The 15,342-nt window shown below is 38.2% G+C and overlaps 1 protein-coding gene across 1 annotated transcript in view; it reads right to left on the minus strand.

Annotated features, from left to right (window-relative positions):
* Positions 1 to 2,916: 2,916 nt before the first annotated feature.
* Positions 2,917 to 15,342, minus strand: part of KLHL2 (kelch like family member 2) — a 132,406-nt gene continuing 119,980 nt past the window's right edge. The window contains exons 14-15 of the mRNA XM_036764129.1: positions 6,930 to 7,073; positions 2,917 to 4,046 (exon numbers count right to left, since the gene is read on the minus strand). Coding sequence (XP_036620024.1) covers positions 4,018 to 4,046; positions 6,930 to 7,073 — 173 coding nt within the window. The 3' untranslated portion in view covers positions 2,917 to 4,017. The remainder of the gene's footprint in view (positions 4,047 to 6,929; positions 7,074 to 15,342) is intronic.

The following is a 15,342-nucleotide window of genomic DNA, read 5'->3' on the forward strand; positions in this document are numbered from 1 at the left end:
ACAATGTTGTGGCATAGTAGAGAGAAGGTTGGTCTTGGTGTTAGGGAGACCTGGGTTCTAATTCCTTCTCTGATACGTACTAGTGGGGTGATAACGGGCAAGTCACTTAACTTTTTAGTGCCCTAGGAATTCTTTAAGACTACAAATCACAGATATGTTGCTGATCTGCAGTTGGTAAAGGGGGTTTCTAAACCTTGAGTTCCCCATACAAATAAAAAGCATAGGTCCAAACCCTCGATGATAGATCCACAACAGGTAATTAAGGGAAATTATGATATTTGGCGAGTACCTTCTCGAAGGTGATGACTTTTGAAGTCAACGATGGACAAGATAATGCCCTCTCACGATTCCTTTGGTGATATCAGGGATGGAACAGTTTTTTTGATTTCCAGTAAAGCTACAAATTGCTTCATGATATTCTATTTGCTTTTAAATTAGAAAATTCTATTAACTATACGTTAATGTTTGGATATATAGATCAACACATTAAACCAAAGAGAAATTCTATTGCAACGTAGGTATCTTTCATATCTAAATCTAAATTATTCCTTTTAAATGGTTTATTCTTCTTTTTTTGGGGGGTGGGGGTTGGAGTCGGGACAGGGAAGACTGAGGCTCCCAATCTTGCCCAGTCTCAAAGTGCAGTGGCTGTTTATGGGCCCAATTCTACTACTGATAGGCACAGAAACTTTGACCTACTTCATTCCCAAACTGAATCAATTTGCCCCTCCTCAGGCGGCCTGGTGGCTATTCCCAGGGTTTCTTGTATTGGTGCAAGACATAGTGCAGGCACTCATTTAATTTGGGCACTGTGATCACTCAAAACACCCGAACTTAAGCAATCCATCAGCATCAACCTCACTAAGCAGGTATTACAAGCATGTACCACCACTCCCTGCTTTTTACCCCATAATATAACCCTTTGTTTTATTTTTTTAACTAAAAACCATTTATTTTCTCTCCATCCCATTTCCTCTCCTTGGGGAAAAAAAGAAAACTGTTATAACAATATGAAGTCAAGAAAAACAAATTGAATATCTCATTCTTCATCTTCAGTCTATCACCTCTCCATCAGCAGGTGCATAGCATACTTCATCATCCATCATCCATGATTCCTCTTGAATCATGGTTGGTTATTTCGTTAATCAGAATCCTTAAGTCTTCGAAGTTCTTTGTATTTAATATGCTGTTATTGCAGAAATTGTTCTCCACATTTCACTCCGCATCAATTCATGCAAGTCTTCCCAGATTTTTCTGAAATCATCCATTTCATCATTTCTTATGGGACAATAGTATCCAACTATTTATGGATCAAACCCTACAATCAAACCCTTGTATCAATAATTAAGGTGGGACTTTTTTTTTTTTTACTGTTTTCTCTTTTGGAGCACTTGTGATGAGTCTGGCCTTTGTTTCCTTGATTAAATCAGGAGTCTTTGATGATCTCCCTACCTCAAGGGAAAGCCTAGTTTACATGGGTTTGAGTCACATGTTTGTGACTTCAGAAGCTTTTAGGTCATGTGAGTTTGAGTTGCATGTTGTGATGCCTTTTGACCCTGAACAGGGTACATAAACTCAGAGGTTGGCATTTTTTCCCTTTGGGGGCTCTCACTCACTGGAAGAATGTCATGTGACTTGAAAACGCTCTGGGCAGCCGTTAAGAGCCCCCTGGCTTGTAAACCCAGATGTTGTTGCTTCCCTGGTAACTATGAATTGTGATTTGAATCAGACAAGGTCTATCTGTTGACGTTTGTAATTTCTATCTGTATTTGCTCTGAAGTTCAGGGTGCTAGCTTTTCCTCCTGAACTAAGTGAGTTATATACGTATGTTTGATTAAAGTGAGATTGTTAACCCCTTAAAGTTACTTTCCTTTACTAAAAGCAGATCAAAGAACCTGTGCTAGCAGCTCTTGTTGCTTGTTGGGTCTTACACCTCTTCAGCAGCTGCTAGCCAAATTGTTGTTACAACCCTTTATTAAATGCTAGCTCTTTCCCTCCATGATCCCACCTCCCCAATTTGCACCACTGTTGCCTTTCCTTAATTTGCCACTCTTAATGAATCCTCTCTCTCTCTCTGACTGCTTGGTGGTTAGAAGGGAAAAGGTAAACATCCAGTTATACATTGATTTCCCATTGTTCCTTGACTCTCTTTTAGTTCTAGTGTTTGTCCCCATTGATTCCCTCTCTTCTCAAGTGTATCCCTTATTAACCTTTAAGAAATGTTTCTATCTTGGAAAGACTTGGACCAACTGATGCAAAGTGAAATGAGCAGAACCAGGAAAACATTGTACACAGTATCAGCAACACTGTGATGATGAACTATGAATGACTCAGCTCTTCTCAGCAACACAATGATCCAAGACAAGTACGAAGGACTCACGAAGGAAAATGATATCCATATCCAGATAAAGAACTCATGGACTCTGAATGCAGATTGAAGCACATTTCTTTTTCACTTATTATTTCTTGTGGTTTTTGTTTTTATCTATTTCTTCTTTCATAACTCTGACTAATGTGGAAATACTTTTTATATAATAGCACATGTATAAACTATATCAAACTGCCTACCATTTTCAGAAGGGGGGGAGGGAGGGAGAAGAATATGGCACTCAAAATCTTGTAAAAATGAATGCTAAAAATTTTCTTCACATATAATTGGGGAAAAATAAAATACTATTAAAGACAAAAAAAAGTTTCTGTTTAAGTGACCTGGTTTCCTTTAGGGGAAACACATCAATTAGACTTTCTAATTTCCAACTTAGTAGCCTTCCCTGTAAGTTTCCTTTAGCAACAACTCAAAATGCAAAGTTAGAGAGCAGAAAACTGTGTGGAAACTGAAAAGAACGTTTACTTACAAACTATTACAATAAAAGGGGGATGCTTTCACAAAATAAATCAAGGTCATTATGAAACAAATAATATACAAATTTTTATTCAAAGGTAACAGCTCAAGAGGACAAATTTTGGTCATTTTTAAAGGGAGCTTGAGAATCTTCTTAGGAAAAAAAAATTTGATTAACAGACATGGCCACGCAGAGAATGTTCTCTCTTTGTTAATAGCAGCTAAATGTACACACGTAGAAATTACTTGTAAAACCATGCAAATTCAGTTTAATTCCATACATTCATTATATTCATCAAAAACCTGCAGTTATGCTCATGCCATAGAGTCACATTTTGAGAAAACAGAAAAAAAACCCAATTACACCAAAACATAACCAAGATTAAATCAAAATAAGTCATAAATAAGCATGACTGATATTTTATTTCCAAATGTTTGGCATTACACTTATTCAAGTGTTTCACACCATTTCCATTCCTCAGAAGTGGCATTTATAAGTGTTCAGCATTGTTAAATATCAAAAAATACAACTCTGTTTTATAATGTAGTATACTGGCAGAATTCAAAGTCCTGGGCCAATTATAAATAGGATAATCAAGTTTCAAACATTTTCAAAGGAAAGCAATCGAGACACATATGTATATATGCACACAGCTCATTATATTCATTGAATCAAAGATGTTTTATAAAAGCAAATAGTTTGATCTCCCTGCAAGTGGGTATTACTGATGTAAGCTTCTATACCCATTCAAAAATATACAGTTTGTGGAGATGCTGATTTCCTGGGGAGGAAACAATAAAGACAGAATTTATTTTGACCAGAATGCACATCACTTTTTTCCTTCTTCACAGAACAATCCATAGTCATCTGCATTTGACACTGATTGGTCCTTAGGAAAGCCATTTTTGTCCGAAAACTTTATGATAATAAATACTGCGGTCCATACATCTTGTTAAAAATTCAGTCCGCTGCTGCTCAGTGCAGAAAACTCCTACACGGTGCTTCGACCGAGAATAATCTTCAGCGTCTGATGCCTTTAATGGCAGACGAACATATCTTCTACTGAGACCCAAAATGCAGCCATGAGTAGAGAAGTGTTAGACCCTAAGTCACTTCAAAAATACTTGTTGAAGCCTGTTTCAAGAGGATAAGTATGCAGAAATCCTTCTTCTGTTCATAATGGTTTATCAATAACTGTAACACCTAATGGAAGAAACGAGAAAAGAGAACTGAAGACGAGGGCAGCATTCTCAAACAATCCCAGTTTCTTTAAAAATAATCAAAGAAAAAAGCATGAGAAAAGCAAAAAAAAAAAAAAAAGTCAAGATATTCATCAATTTCATTCTTGTAAAACTAGAGCAGAGAACCATCATTCCCCTGTTCAATATAGGTTGTGGCTCCTATCACCTCCAGGACAGAAGAGAAGATCCCCTATTTGGCATTACAAGTCCTTCACAATTTGTCCCTCTTCTACCATTCTATCTTCTTATGGTTTACTGTTCTCCATGTACCCTCCAATCCTGTGACACTAGCCTTCTCTGCTGTTCATAAGACACTCTGTTTCCAGATTCTGGGTACTTTTTCTAGCTGTGCTCCATGCCTGGAACATTGTCCCTCCTCAAGTCTGCCTCTGGGCTTCTCTGGCTTCCTTTACTTCCCAGCTAACACCTCAACTTTTACAAGGAGCATTTCCTGACTCTCTTGATTCTTGTGCCTTCTCTCTGTTGATAATCTCCAAGTTATCTTACGTTTGCACATAGTTGTTTTCAGGTGGTTTTCCCCCATTAGACTATGGGGGCAAAGACTGTCTTGCCTTCCTTTGCATCTATAGCACAGCAGGCACTTAACAAATGCTCCCTGGCTGACTGACTTTTACTTCTATATAGATAGCTGCATTTGAGGTGTGTGTGTGGGAGGGAGGGTGAGATGCGATGACTAACTTAAGCCACAACAAATCTAAATTATCCAAACGCACTCAGCAAGTTAAGCTATCATGGGCTTCCACCACATAGACCCATTGTTCTATGGGACTCTTGTTCTGGATACAGAACAGGACATAGTCAAGGTCAATCAGCATGACTGCCATTCCCTATAGTTTGATGTATTTACCAATTAAAATTTATTCTTATTTTTAAGTGATGGTGCTTCTCTAATTAAACCAATTACAGATTCATCTCTTCAAAGGCAATTCATACGTTGACATGCTAATGATCCCATCAATGTAAAAAGTTCACTCCGATAACAATTCCATTTTAATAGCTGTGGAAGAATGTTAACTTCCTTTGGGAAGTAGAGAAACTCATCTTTTATTCCGTCTTAAAGGTCAGTTAAACTGTGCCTGTTCTATTCTGTCCTTGTTTCTGCTGTAGGATAAGATTAAGTCACTTCTATCTTTTGTTGTGTTTCATCGGATACAACCTTGTGAGGTAGGTGCTTTTATCATTTCCAGATGAGAAAACTATGGTTCAGGGAGGTTAAGTGATTTGCCCATGGACACATAGCTAGTTAAAGTTCAGAGGTGGGTTACAAACCCAGGTCTTTTCTCGTTCACCAGCACCCTTTCCATTATATCATGTTAATTTAATCCCTATGTCACTTCTGTGGTAGCAGGGGAGGAGGGAGGGAGAGAGAGAGGAAAGGAGAGGAAGGAAGGAAGAAAAGGAGGGAGGGGGAGAGGGGAAAAGGGAGGAAGGAAAGAAGAAAGGAAAAGAAGGAAAAAGGCAACGGAAGGAAAAAGAGAAGGGTAGCTAACAACAACCCTGGGGGTTATTAATATATATGTCAAGAACTTTGCAAACCTTAAAGTGTTAGTTGTCAGCAAAAGACAGAATTATTTCAGTGCTAATTGACCAGTCACATCTAAAACCTATGTTTTGCCTTCATTTCCTCATGTCTTAGGCAAGGCTAACCAAAAGTCAAACACTGTCTACTCTGTCTTGGATCCCCAGCAGATTAGGAAATCTCTATCACTTCCCCTAAAACAAACTGCCCCCAAGGCCAGTGGCTGACTGGGTGTGAACCAAACATGGCTATAAGTTTCCTGTATTCTATAAGTACTTTTGAGAAAAGGCTCATATTTACCTCATAGAAACAAACTTCTCTGTGAACCAACTGATACTTCACTGCTCAGCCGTGTAACTTATGTGTGGAATAAAGCTTTTCATTGACTTTCGCGCTAAATTTTAATAAAACGTTTTGGTTTTGCGATAACACTTCATATTGATTGCACATAGTTTTTCTGGTATGTCATGATTAAGTCATCAACTTAACATCAAAACATTAGATCATCAAGAGATTTTAGATGCTGATTACCAAGGGCAACTGAATTACTAGTGGAAGGTAGGATGTACAGATTTTCTTTGGTTTTTGGTTCAGATGGGTGATTTCACTGTTACAGAAGAATTCTAATGCAGATCAGCATCATCTCTGAAACAGTCTCAGAGAGCTGTCTCAGCTCAAGGTTAATTAAGTGACTTGTCCAGGGTCATAAAACCAGCATATAGTAAAGGCAGAACTTGACCCTCAGTTTCCTGACTCTGAGGTCAGCTCTCTGTTGCACACAAAATTCACATGTTCTTATTGTTATTTTTTTTAATTATGTGAAATGTAATTTGAAGAAAGCTTCTTTAGATTTCTATTTAAGTCCAACCACTGAGTGGTACCGTGGACTGAAAATGGGACTTGGAGTCAGGAAGATCTGAGCCTGAATCCTACCTCATACACTTACTGGCTCTGTGACCCTAGGCAAATAAGTCACTTGACCTCACTTGGCCTTAGTTTCCTCATCTGTAAAATGGGGGCAAAAATAGGCCCTTCATCATGGAATCATCAAGAGGATCAAATGAGATGACATATGTAAAGGCTTTTCAAACTTTAAAGTGCTGTATAAATGCTAGTTATCATCATCATCATCTTAATTGGACATTAAACTTAATAGAAGGGTGAGTGTTCCTGTGAGCACTACACCTGCTCTCTCGAGGAGTGTAATAAATGCCTTCCTCTGCCCAAAAAAAAAACCCAAAAAAACCTTAATAGAAGGCTACTACCAAATTTGAGTAGAACTGAAAGAAAGCAGACAATCTTTACCTGCATAACTTCTCCCCGTGCTCATACAAGATGACACCACTGTCCATTTATCCGTTGTTGGGTTATAATACTCCACTGATGCCAAGTTACAGGAACCATCATCACCTCCAACTACATACAATAGGCCATTAACAGCACAAACACCTTTAAAAATGTGAGGGGGCAAAAAAAAAGAGTAAGACATTTAGGTGAGGTGATGGGAAGATAATTTCTTTCCCCTGGAGAAAAGCAAGTTTAAAAGATGAATAACCTCAGAGTCCTTTTTATATGTGGGAGACTTTACTTCTTCTAAAAAAATAAAGAGTATATGAGTTGTTAGCTTCTTGGCATAACATCTAAGGGCAGTTTGATTTTTTCTTACAATCATCCTTCGTTTTTGAAGAAGACCAATGACATCACCAATGATGTCTTGATTTGTATGTGAACTGGATCTAGGTGAGACAGAGTTGCACAAAGTCATCAGCCTCACTCTCTTTTCCAGAGTCATAGAAGTTCTGTGGCAAGACAAAAGTCAGGACAACTGGTGAACATATGGGATGCAGAGGATGATCTTGGAGTCTTCAATGTCTGACCAAGCTCGAAGCACCCCACAGTGTCTGTTTCAGATGCCTTCATGGTCAATGGAACAAATTGCATGCAAAATGCATGGGGTAGATATCCTCCTAACTCACCAACAGGTCTATCAGTTACCCCCAAACTGGTTTACCCTGCTTGCTGAGATGGTTTTATCTGGATGTGGCTACTGCATATGCTACAGCTTTTTGGAGCTACAGGTGAGAGTTGAGTGATGAGTGGACACCTAAGGTGGACGAACAGCCCTGAAAAGGGCTCAGCAAGCCCTCACACCAGAGGTGCTAGTTCTCCCTGAATACACCGTACTCTGCCATAGGATGTATACAATATTTGGAAGTTCACTTACCAAGATATACATCAAAACTATGTGAATACAATTACAAAATCATTTAAAAAACAAAGATGAATAATTAGAAAGGCATCTCACACAAAAGAGGCATGAAAGAGTTTCTACAGAGGAGTGGAAGGTGGGAAGCCCTTGAACCTCACTCTCATTGAAACTGGCTCAAAGAGGGAATAATATACACACTCAGTTGGGTATAGAAATGTATCTTACCCCATAGGGAAGTAGGAGGGGACAGGGAAAAGAAGTAGGTAGGACTGACAGGAGAGAGAGGAGATTAGGGGAGGAAGTAGTCAGAAGCAAAACACTTTTGAGGATAGACGTGGTGAAAGGAGGGAGTAGGATAAATGGGGGTGGGGGAGAGAGAAATAGGATGGAGGGAAATACGCAGTAAGCATAACTAAAAAATGTTTACAGCAAGCTTCTCTGATAAAGGCCTCATTTCTCAAATATATAGAGAACTGGGTCAAATGTATAATTATACAAGTTATTCCCCAACTGATAAATGATCAAAGAATATTAATAGGCAGTATTCAGACAAAGCAATAAAAGCTATCTATAATTATATGAAAAAATGCTCTAAATCACTACTGATTAGAGAAATGCAAAATTAAAACAACTCAGAGGTATCATCCCACACCTATTAGACTGGTTAATATGACAGAAAAGAAAAATGATAACTGTTGGAGGGCATGCGGAAAAACTGGAACACTAGAGTTGTGAAATGATCCAACCATTATGGAGAGCAATTTGGAATTATGCCCAAAGGGCCATAAAAATGTTCATACCCTTTGACTCAGCAATACATATCCCAAAGAAATAAAAAACAAAAAGGGAAAGACCTATATGTACAAAAATATTTACAGGAGCTCATTTAGTGGTGGCAAAGAATTGGAAATTGAGGGGATGCCCATCAATTGGGGAATGGCTGAACAAGTTGTGCTATATAATTGATAGAACACTATTGTGCTATATAAGAAATGATGAGCGGGGTGCTTTCAGAAAAACCTGGAAAGACTTACATTAACTGATGCAAAATGAAATGAGCAGGACCAGGAGAATACTGTACACAGTCACAGCAACATTGTACAATGATCACCTGTGAATGACAGCTATTCTGAGAATACGATATCCAAGACAATTCTGAAGGACTTTATGGGTACTAAGAACTGCTGTGTGGGGAGCCAGCTATATCTGGTTTAGGCCTCTTAGACCTCTGCAATGCAGGGTCAGTTGAGGATGGGTCTATCCAAGGCAAAAGCTATCCAAGGATAAGATGTGGCAGAGAAAATCTGCCTTCACAGCTGTTACCCACATGGGAAAGAACAGAAATGTTTCAATATGATTACCCGCATGGGAAGAACAGAAATGTTTCAATTTGGTTTGCCTGCAGGAGACTGGCATCTCGTTCCCAGGAGCAAGGAGATAAAAAATATTAACCAATGCTTCATTGTACACTTCTGATGAATCAACAATTAACCTGTATAAAATACTGCCGGTAACTCCACTAAAATTAGTCTATAGCCAGACTATACGACTCTCCTAGACCCATGTCTTTGTCTTTTTGTGTTCATTACTCCACCCTATACTAGCGCCATCTGCAGGCACACTGCTGTTTATATCATATTGAGAGAAAACAAAAGGAGAGAATGGTCCAACGAAAGAAAGATTATTGTTTTGCAACTATGGCGTGCTGACAAATCCAAAATCCGTGTTACCCAACGGCCTTAGCATAATGTAGTTTATGAACTATCTGGCTATGCATCCCAATAATGACACTATTTAAAACCCATTCATTCTTAGGTAAGGACAACTCCCTGTGACGGCACTGAAGAGTTTCCCACATAAATATAATGAGTCCAAGAAAATATTCCTGTCGGTAGATTTAGAGTTTAGCCACCAAACAATTCTCCTTCTATTACAGCTATTAATGGGGTTGGAGTTTTAAGTCCTTCTCTTACACCAGCACAGATAAGGCCTCCAGCCATCTTTGGAGCACAACTATGTATGATAGAATTAAAAAGATATGTGTTGTGCAATGGCTTTGTCACTATCAGGATCATCAATTTCTCTCTTTCTTGTAAATACAGAGTTAGCTTCCTTGTGACTGAGGTCAATAGTAATTAAATCACATATAGGTTGTACGCCATTTTTAGGGGCGGGTCCATACCCAAGGACAAGAGGGAGCAATAAAATAAAACAGGCCAATATAACAGAGATTACAATGACAAAAAGCTTTGCCATCTCTTTTTAACCTTGGGGTAGACTCCCCAGGTGGACAGGGCCCAAGTTCTTTTACATTTTTACATTCCCTTTGACTGAAAATCTCTTGCCCAAGAAGTTCAACAAGATTCTCGCATTCTGATTTCTTCATTTCATTATCGCTTTTATCTGCTTCTTTGTATTCATCCATCCCATTTTCAAAATACGTTTCTTCTGTTACAGAACAGCACTCGTATAACTGGTTAAAATTAGTAAGGGCACTATATTGGATTGAGGCCATTCTCGTAATATGCAACTTTAATATCCTGAAAAAAGGTTCAGTCCTCCAACAGCTGGCACTAGAGGGCAATACAGAATTTAGTAGTAAGTTAAGAAAGATTCAGATCTAACTGATCCCCAGGTTCTTGCAGACTAATTTACTAAGTCATTACAGATTCCAAAAAGAGGAACAAGAATCAACAGTGAACCTCGATCTTTACTCATGCTATCGAAAGGATCTCTTTAGAGCATCTGAAATACAGACATGCCCTCCTGGCTATAAATCATCCCTATTCTCTTCAAACTTAGTTCATGAGGAAATTAATGTCTGAGTATCTGCAAAACAGCAACTTTAGAACCTGTTTACAAAATGCTCAAATAAATTGTAACAGGGATAAAGAGGGAACAAGAAGCAAAACCTAGAAAGATATTGGCTTGTCCATAGCTTCAGGCCTCTCTTTTACATTTCTGCATCATAGGGTGATTTCTTAGATGTTTAAAGCCTGAGTATTTCCCTATGGGAAAATATTCATTCATATATAAGAAAGAGAAGAGACATTTCCCCTGCCTGTGTAAATCCAATGTGATTTCACTGTCTAGTTACTCCCCTAAAGCCAGGGAGAAAATGGGCATGTTTCACAGAAACTGTTTAATTTTTTTTCCCTCTTTTTTCCCCTTCTTTGATATAAGGGGCAGTTCTCTAGAAGGCTGAGGGGAAAGGAATGAATGAGAAAGAGAGGTAATAAGAAAACAAAGCTAGCACATAAAAATTATTATTTTTTTGGAGGGAGGAGGGCAGGGCAATTGGAGTCAAGTGACTTGCCCAAGGTCACACAGCCAGTAAAAGTGTGTCAGATGTCTGAGGCTTCATTTGAACTCAGGTCCTCCTGACTCCAAGGCCGGTGCTCTACTCACTGTGCCACCTAGCTGCCCCCCAAATTACTTTAAAACAAAAATCCAGCTGATACCTTCCCCTGTGAAACCAACCATCTCTCACTAAGTTCTCTCTTTCTTGAGACTATATACTTTCCCATTCCCTGTCATAATCAACCAATCAATAAACATTTATTAAGTGCTTACAATGTGCCACGTACTGTGCTAAATGCTGAAAATGACTGGAATACTACTGTGCTAAAAGAAATGATGAGCCTGATGATCTTAGAAAAACAGGGAAAGACTTGCATGATGAAGAAAGAAATGAGCAGAACCAAAAGAACACTGTATATAGTAACAGCAAGGTTGTTTTAAGGGCAACTTTGAGTGAATAAGTCATTTTGACTATTATAAATCCCCAAACTAACTACAAAGAACATATGAAGGAAGACTCTATCTACGTCCAGAGAAAGAACTGATAGATAGAAGTATGTATAGAATGATTTTACATATATATACTTGTGTCTAATGGTGGTATCTCTAGGGGGGAGGTAAGAAAAAAAAGAAAAAAGAAATTTACATGATAACTTTATCATATATTTAAAAGGAATAGCAAGTTGTACATAATAGATTTGCAGTTTCATGTGCAATCATCTTTTTAAAAAATCATTCTATGTTATGGAGATGCTTGCTTTATTCCATAAATTAAAAATAAAATAAAAAAAAGAAAGGTCCTACCCTCCAGACGTTTACAGTCTAATGGAAGACACTGGGATTATACTAGTGTTTTATTTCAACTATGGAAGAATGGTAAATATAGGCATCAGAATAATGGAAAAGAGTTTTTCTGAGAAGAAAATAGCTTGTCTCCTGAGGCTGTTAACGCTTCAACATTTCAAGGGTCTATGATGTCATGGGCGTGGGCGCTCCCCTCTACCAGGCTATCAAATGAAAACAAATGAGTAATCCACAGTAAATCCCCCAGACAAGAGTGACTCATGAAAATCCTTTTATCTACACAGTGCTACCATGTACTTAATGTCATAGAAAAGGGGGAAAAAAAGACTGATAATGTCTTGATGCTTTACATAAACAAACTGCCCATTTACTGCCATCCAAATTCAAAGCATGAATCTAAAGCTTTCTAACAATAGCCTTCATTTGGCCCATAACCTGGGAGCTCGAAGGTACCTCTGAGTTACAACCTCAGCTTGAAGACCTAATGTAAAGGGGAAACCCATCCCCTTCTGCAGTGGCCCATTCCACTTTGGGAGGGATTTAATGATTAGAAAGTTGCTTTTGACATCAAGCCAAAATCTGCCTCTTTATAGCTTTTGACTCTGTTACTTTGAGCCCTAAGAGAAAAAAGTCAATTATTGTTTCCACATCAAAATATTTGACAGCAGCTGCTATCATATTCTCTGTCTTATCTCTTCTTGGCTTTGAGATCCCTCAATTAGCCTCATAGGTCATATTTTCTAGTGGTTTCACTATCCTGGTCAATTGCTTTGAGACATTCAGAAATATCTCTATATCTTTCTCAAAATGTGGCACCCAAAACCATATACTTATTTTCTTTATATTTTTCTGTTTAGACATACAAATATATGTGTACATTAGATATGTTATATGTGTACATATACATTACTCTATGTATGTACTGTGTGTATGAGTTTGTGTATATTCATTCATTCAGTAAACATTTATTAAGCATGTACTATGTGCCAGGAACTGTGCTAAGAACCTGGGAGTTCACAATCTAATAAAGAGGACAAAATGCAAACAAATATAAGGTAGATGCAGGATAAATAGGAAATAATTAACAGTGTAAGTACTGGAATTAAGAGGGGTTGAGGAATGCTTCCTGTAGAATGTGAGACTTAGTTGGGACTTACAAGGAAGCCAGGGAGATCAGTAGTTAGAGTGGAGGAGGGAGAGCATTCTAGACATGGGGGACAGTCAGAGAGCATGCCCAGAGCTGAGAGATGGAGAATCTTGTTCTGGAACGGCCAGGAGGCCAGTGTCACTGGATTAAGGAGAAAGTATTAAGAAGTAAGGTGTAAGAAGACTGGAAAGGTAGGAGGGGGCTAAGTTATAAAGGGCTTTGAATGCCAAACAGCATTTTGTATTGGATCCTGGAAGCATTAAGGAGTCACTGGCGTTTATTGATTAGGGGGAGTGATGTGATCAGACCTGCACTTTAGGAAAGTCATTTTGGTGGCTGAACAGAGAATGGACTGGAGTGGGGAGAGATTTGAGGCAGGCAGACCCACTAGCAGGTTATTGAAATAATCCAGGTGTGAGGTGATAAGGGTCTGTACCAAGGTGGTGGCAGTGTCACTGGAGGGAAAGGGATTCAAGAGATGTCGCCAAGATGAAATAGATATGTCTTGGCAACAGCTTGGACTGGGGCAGTGGGTGGTGAGAGATAGCGAAGAGTCTAGAATGACTCCTACGTTGTGAGTCTGAGAGACTGGGAGGATGGTGTGATCCTCCACAGTGAAGAAGGGAAGGTAGGAGGGGAGCAAGGTTTAGAGGCAAAAGAGTTCTATCTTGGACATAATGAGTTTAACTTGTATACTGAAATATATTCTTGTTTTCCTGTTAAAATGCAAGATCCTTGTGAATAGGGATTGTTCCATTCTTTGTATCTGCCCATAGCAGGTACTCAATAAATGCTTACTGACTGACTGATCAGGAAAGATAGTAAAGGAATCATCACGTCCCTTGTTTTGGACATGATGCCTCTTTTAATGAAGCCTCAGAAAACACTGTTTTGGCTGCTGTGTCCCTCTGCTGATGGCTGCAGTTCACTTAGGTCTTTTTCACAAGAATTGTTGTCTGGCTAAGCCCTTCTCATCCTGTATTTAAAATATTAATTTTTTCAACCCAAATTGCGAACTTTTATAACTATTATATATTTTTAAAAATTCAATTTCAATTGTTCTAGCCTGTCAAGATCTTTCTGGACTCAGGCTCTATTATCCAACATGACCATGATATCTTCAAGCCTTGTGTCATCTGTAATTTTAAAAAGCAGGCTACCCAGGAATTTGTTCAAGTTACTAAAAATGTGCTGAACTGCAGAAACTAAGGGCATTCTGTTACTTCCCCTCAACTTTCTGCTGGTTTTGTACATAGTCTCTCCCACCATGCTTCTTCCTAGAGGATTTTAGAAGATAGGAAAAAATATGTATATACATATATATGTATATATATAAACATATACATACATACATATGTAAATATGAAAAGAATTTAAATATTTTATATTTATAAAGAGAAAATCATACAAGATTGCTTTAGCTTTTTAGGTTGTCATATCACATTATTAATTCAGAATGGGCCTATATCTAAACTCCCAGATAATTTTTCAGACATAAAGCTTTAGGAATAACCATCCTTCCTTCACCTTGTATTTGTGAAGTTGCTTTTAGGAACTCAGGAATAAGTCTTTATATGTATCCTTATTCATTTTCATCTTGTTGGATTTAAGCCCAATGTTCCAGCCTGGCAAGATCTTTCTGAATCTTACTTAGCTCTCCTAGCTTTGTGGCATGTGCGTATTTGATGTGTATTTGGTTAAGGAGATGGTGGCTCAGAATGGGAAGTGGATTTCTGAACCACAACTTAAAAGATAGCACCAGCGTCTGGCCAGGAGTGAAGGACGTCCAGGCTGGCAAGAATGCATTTTCCTAATGTCTTGCAAATCTAATCAAAAAGTCTTTAAGATAAAAAAGGCCAGGAAAGGAGAAAACTGCATATATATATATATATATATATATATATATATATATATATATATATATATATATATATATATATATATATATACACACACACACACACACACACATATATATATGCATACATTGAGCAAACTAGAAAAGAGAAATGAGTAGCTACGGTGAAGGAAGAACAGGAGATCACAAGCAACAAAATCCAAGAATGGAGACACTAGTAATATTAGGGATTCAAAGGTCTATATACAAATGATCAACATTTAGGGAGAAAAGCAGGAGAACTAGAGGGCCTAATACAAGGAAGCTTGTCTGACCTCAAAGGTATCATTGAGACTTAGTGGGATGGAATCTAGATTAGAATATAGTTCTGGATGAGTCCACCATGTTCAAAGGTAATAGG

This window comes from Trichosurus vulpecula, chromosome 6 (genome assembly GCF_011100635.1).
Source record: "Trichosurus vulpecula isolate mTriVul1 chromosome 6, mTriVul1.pri, whole genome shotgun sequence".
NCBI lineage: Eukaryota > Metazoa > Chordata > Mammalia > Diprotodontia > Phalangeridae > Trichosurus > Trichosurus vulpecula.